This window comes from Triticum dicoccoides, chromosome 1B (assembly GCF_002162155.2).
Source record: "Triticum dicoccoides isolate Atlit2015 ecotype Zavitan chromosome 1B, WEW_v2.0, whole genome shotgun sequence".
NCBI classification, from domain to species: domain Eukaryota; kingdom Viridiplantae; phylum Streptophyta; class Magnoliopsida; order Poales; family Poaceae; genus Triticum; species Triticum dicoccoides.
The window spans coordinates 682,242,635-682,248,250 of NC_041381.1; the positions used below are offsets into that span (position 1 = coordinate 682,242,635).

At 60.8% G+C, this 5,616-nt stretch overlaps 1 protein-coding gene across 1 annotated transcript; it reads right to left on the reverse strand.

The window, feature by feature from the left end:
• Positions 1-218: 218 nt before the first annotated feature.
• LOC119312470 (protein phosphatase 2C 51-like) lies at positions 219-2,328 on the reverse strand. Its single transcript, XM_037588201.1, has 3 exons — positions 1,481-2,328; positions 1,206-1,311; positions 219-1,075 (listed from the first exon to the last, which is right to left on the reverse strand). Exons 1-3 carry the CDS (start codon positions 2,186-2,188, stop codon positions 735-737), a joined length of 1,155 nt encoding a protein of 384 aa, XP_037444098.1. The 5' UTR covers positions 2,189-2,328; the 3' UTR covers positions 219-734.
• Between the last annotated feature and the right edge of the window lie 3,288 nt (positions 2,329-5,616).

Consider the following 5,616-nt stretch of genomic DNA (forward strand, 5'->3'; position numbering starts at 1 on the left):
ACGGGTTGAGCTACAAGACATTTTGGATTTTTGGATTAGGAAGAATCTAGAATGAGATTAGCTTTTTTGTTCCCTAATGCATGCATGTAATTAGAGGAAGAAATGCGTGAAAGGAGAGTGAGTCATACTAATGCAATGCATGCATGCACTTAATTAGATGAAAGGAAGGAGTAGTGTGGTAGTTTTGTTTATGTGACACACGTGTGATAAGTGACACGCTTTTGCCCTTTTTCAAAAAAATAAAAATAAAGTTGCATTACATCATTTGTCATCGTCGCCGTCATTCTCGATCAGAGTTTTAGCTCCGTAGGCGACGGCCGAAGATCTTTTCCCGGGCTCGCAGGCCTGAATAAATGTCACCGGAGATCCCCTCCCTACTGCGCACGTGCATGCCTACAGCTTGCGAGTTGCCGCCCAATCACCAGGTTCAGTTTTAAAATTTTCAACTCACAACCCGGGCCAGTCGCTGCGCCTCCTCTCAACGTGAGAACGTCCCTGCTGCTCCCTGAGCGGCGACTACAGCTTGTATAAAATTAGCGAAAAACATTGACAATTTTCTTTCACACACCCACTCATCGTCACCGTCATCGATCCCCGGAGTTGAAGCCCGACGGTGACCGGCGGCCGGAGATCTTTTCCCGGCCCGAATAAATGTCGCCGTAATGTACAGACTACTTACCAGCTAGTGCACGCGCGCGTGCCTACGGAGAATCTAAACTAGCTTAATTAAGCTCCTACAACTGCACCTCGCCTCCGATGGCACGGCGCCCTACCCTGCTCTTGAGCCGTTTCAGCTCGACCACGACGACGCTGATGTTGTCCTTGCTGCCGCGGGTGATGGCGAGCTCGGCGAGCAGCGCGGCGGCGTCGGCGGCGCTGCGCCCGGACACGGACTCCGGGAACGCGGCGGCGGCGCGGCCGGTGAGGCAGCTCCGCGCCACCCGGCACGCCTCGTCGTTGGACACCACGTCCCACAGCCCGTCGCTGGCCAGCAGCAGGAACTCGTCCTTGCCCGTCCTCTCCACCGCCGTCACCTCCGGCTCCGCGCTCACGTACGGCTTCAGGTAGTAGTCCCCTGCAAGCAAGGAATCCATACCAGCGTGTCACTAGAGGTGAAGAGGACAGTCAAATGAAAACAGAGACAATGCATGGTGCTAGTGCTTGAGAATTGAGATGATGTATTGGAGTGGAAATGGAGGAGGTACCTATGGATCTGGAGGTGGATAGGACCCCTAGGACGCGGGACCCGTTCCAGTTGATCACCCTGCCGCCGGCCGCTTCCACTCTCTGCAGCTCGTCCGGTCGATCTGGCTGCCATGGCAGAGTAAACTCTCATTAGAACATGATAGTAAACTCTCATTAGAACACGAGGGACACATGGCCGCTGCTATTATTCTCTGCATTGGGTAGCTAAACTAGTTTGCGTCCGAGGTAGGGGGTCCTAGTAAAGAGATTCCGTACGTGTGGACGTGTGGTGTACCTTGTGGTCAGTGGAGAGCGGCACGGCCACGCCACCGCGGGACAGCACGGCGCGCGAGTCGCCGCAGTTGGCCACCACGATGCGGCGCCGCCCCACCACGGCCACCACCGCGGTGGACCCCACGGTGCGGGAGCGCGACTCCTCGTCGCCGGCGTCGGCGCCCGCGCCCGCCACCACCTCGCCGTCCACCCTCGCGAAGCTGGCCTCCAGGGCCTCCTTCCAGCCGCGCGCGCCGGGGCGGCACCGCAGCCGCGCCACCTCCTCCGCCAGCACCACGTGCATCCGCTCCCTGCACGCCTCCGCCACCCGCGCCCCGCCGTGGCCGTCGTACACCGCGAAGAAGTCCTCCTCCCCGCGGCCGCCCTCGTCGCCTCCCACGCACGCGTCCGGCGAGGAGGAGGCCAGGAAGGTGCGCTCGACGGCCACGGCGTCCTCCATCTCGCGGCGCCGGCCGATCACGGACACGGCGCCGTGCGACAGGCACGCGGGCAGCCAGATCCCGCGGCCCACGTCCGCGGAGGACTCGGACTCGGACCCGTCCGCGGCCATCCTGGCCGGCTCGTCCTCGCCCGACGCCACCTTCCGCCCGTGCCGCCGGAGCTCGAGCCGGCGGCGACGGCGCGCGGCCGTCGCCCCGTCCGCTTCCCCGGCCGCCACGACGACCTTCCGCGACAGCCCCTCCTCACCGGCGCCCACCGCCTGCCTCATAGCAGCATGCCCCTCCACTGACCGGACCGGAGATGAGATGAGTAGCCTAGCCGGCCACGGAGGAGGGCTCGGCGGCTTTAATACGGGGAGAGGTGATGGGAGGTGAAAGCTCGGAGGCGCCGGTGGATGGGGAAAGGACGGGCGGATGCGCGACAGCGCCGCGCGGGGGGGTACCGGGACGTGGACGGGGGAGATCGTCGGTGGCGCGTAGCGTGGAGCCCCGGATGCGCTGCTTCAAATACCGGGGACCGAGGGGGCACGCCCCTGCGCCCGGTCCATGAACCCGACTGCCATGGCACGATCTCTTTGGAGAGGCGGGCGTTGGTGGGGAGGGTGCAGGGCGGGTGGAGCGGGGAGTTTGGACCGTTCGGTAGGCGTGGGGCCCGGCGGGCGTGGGGTAGGGGGGTTACGTGGAGGGGGTGAGGGGACGGGTGGGGCCTGGCATGGCCTGCGGTGCCGTGCGATTTGACTGCTCCCGGGACAAATGTTAGGGCGCGCAAGCCCAACTCCAGCGCACGACCGTACCTCCGTTTTACCCGAATTCTGCCTCTTTGGGTAGAAATGGATGCTAAGGTCAATTTAGAGGGTGTTTGTTTTCAGAAATTTAGGCCCTGTTTGGTTCATAAGTTTTAGGGCTTTTTTTAGTCTCAACTTATAAGTCCTAAGTCCCTAAAAAGTCCCTACATGTTTGATTCCTGGGACTTATAAGTCCCTATAAGACCATATTACAACTATAAGTCCCTCCTTGAGAGTCTTATTTCATAAGTCCCAAATGACCACTTTAAGTCCCTATAAGTCCCTCCTGTTTGGTTTAGATGGGACTTATGGGGACTTTTTTAAGTCCCTAAGCCAATAAGTCCCTGGAAACAAACACCCACTTAATGAGTAGGGACTTCAAAAAGTTTCTATAAGTCCCATCTAAACCAAACAGGAGGGACTTATAGGGTCTTAAAGTGGACATTTGGGACTTATAAAATAAAATCTCAAGGAGGGACTTATAGGGACTTATAGTTGTAATATGGTCTTATAAGTCCCAGGAATCAAACAGGTAAGGACTTTTTAGGAACTTGGGACTTATAAGTTGGGACTAAAGAAAGTCCTAAGACTTATGAACCAAACAGGGCCTTAGTCTTGACCATCTCAGGCCCGGCCCTGTCGGCCCACCCAGGCCCGGCCCTAAAATCTAGGGCCTAGGCCCGATGGGCTTGCCCGTGTGCCGGGCTTGGGCCTGAGTTTTGAGCCCACCAGCAGGGCCTGAATGGGCTTGGGCTTGGCATATTGGCATTTTAAGGAAGAGGCCCGGCCCACGGCCCTAAGCCCTAAGGGTTTTTCAGGGCTTTTTACTAGATGGGCCGGGCTTGGGCTTGAAAAGTAGGCCCGATGGTAGGGTCTGGGAGGGCTTGGGCCTCAGTTTTTTACCGTGGGCTTTTTTAGGTCCGGCCCGATACATGGCCAGATATAGGTCAACTCCACCGCGCGACCTCAAACAGACGTCCGGTTTGACCGGATTTTGTCCTTTTGGAGCGGCAATGAGTTCGCCCATGTCCGTGTCTGTCCGATGGGTCATGGGTGCGTCCAATGGGCGATCGCACCCCAAATCTTGTCTGTGTTGGACATGTTTCAAAAAAATAAAAACATAAATAAAATGACATAAAAAAGTAAATAAACGCAGTTTAAAAAACTTAAAACTTAACTTAGGGTCCATGGCCACAAAACGGCCCAGTTTCACGTCCAACTTGACATAATTAAACATCAAAAAGAAATTAAAAAACGGTTGCCGCCGCCAGTGCGCTCCTACCCGTGCCTGTCGTTGACGTCGCCGTCGCCGTCTTCAGTGGCCGTCGGTGTCGTCGTCGTCGCTGACGAGATCGAAATAGGCCGCCGGCGTCCAGAGGTGGGCCGGCGGCGCGTGGTACACAGTGGCGGCCTGTAAGGCCGGAGGTGCCCGCACCACCTCCTCCCGTGGCGAGGCCTCCCGCTCCGGTGACCGCGGCGGCGTGGGGCACCAATTCACGGCCCCCATGGCGTTGGCCATCTCCGGCGCGGTGCACGACCAGCTCCATTGCTGGCCCACCAGGCCGGGGTGGAACGCGCCCACCGGCTCCTCCTCCATCGCCTCCTCCCTCCTCTCCTCCTACTTGACGGCCGCCATCTGCAGCTCCGGGAAGGCGACGTCGCCGGCGGCAGACAGTGCCATGGCCTCCTCCAAGCCATTCCATTGGCGTTCGTCGTGCGTGCCTCCTCCTTCGCAGTCATGCGAGGAGGTGGAGGTGGTGACGGAGACGGGAAAGGCGACGACGTGGGCGTGAGGACATGCACCCGCGTGCGCCCGCGCACCTCCCGACGTGGCCGCCGCGGCCCCGACACCGTGCCAGCGAAGTAGGACGCGCGGCGCGTGTCATGCTCGTCCTGGAGCCAGGTGTCCCAGAGCTCGGAGTCGGGGGCATACCTGTGGTCGTAGTACAGGTCGTCGGGGAGGAGGCGGCGGCGGCATGCGATCTAATCGCGTCGGGCACGACCGCTCGCCGACACCGACGGGATGGGGACCCGGTCCGCGGAGAGGTGCCATCCGTTGGGGAGGTGGACGTCGCTCCACGGGACTGGCGTCCTCGTCTCCCAGTACCGCTGGCACACGTCCGCGCAGAGGTACTGCCGAGCGCGCTCGCCGACGGGCCTAGGGGCGATGGTGAAGGGGGCCGGTGCGGGGGCTCGACGGGAGGAGCGCGGCGATGACATGGGCTCCTCCTTCTTCACGGAGCCGCGGCGGCGGCCCGAGGAGGAGCCGGCCTCGCGGTCGTGCTTCCCCTTGCGGCCGTAGTTTCAAAGGCCCATGGCTGCGGTCGGTCGGCGAGGGGAGCGGTTTGGTTTCAAGAGTTTCGAGGGTGTCGGGTTTCGAGGGGGCAGAAAGGGGCCGGAATGGGAAGTGTGGACGATGACCGGTTCACGGCTTCCCATTTAAGAAGGACGGCGACCCTCCGCTGTGTGGATGACAGGTGGGGCCACCCGCCCGTGCACATTTATGTTGGCGGGTGGGAGGTAGGTGGCCGCCTGCCAAGCGGCCCCGACGCGGACGTTCGTAGCGTCCGTTCGCTGTCCACCGCGACCCAAACCCGACGCAAGTTTGCGCTCGAAATGGGTCGGCCCAGACACAAAACGGACCAGATGGGTCCGAGACGTCGTGAGCTGGGCCTCCTCGTTTGTCCGTTTTACCCCAAACGGACGGGGCCGGACAGGATGGGATCGCGCGGGGGAGTTGGCCTAAAATAGACATGCCCGTCCGACCTTTGTTGGAGACGCCCAACGCGACCACCACCCCAAAACGTCTGCATTTGCACCTGGCCCGTCCGCAAGAGCACGCGCCGCGCCATGCCCGCGCCAGCTCGCCGTGGCCGCCACGCCTGCTCCTCGCCCGCACCCGCTCGCCCGCC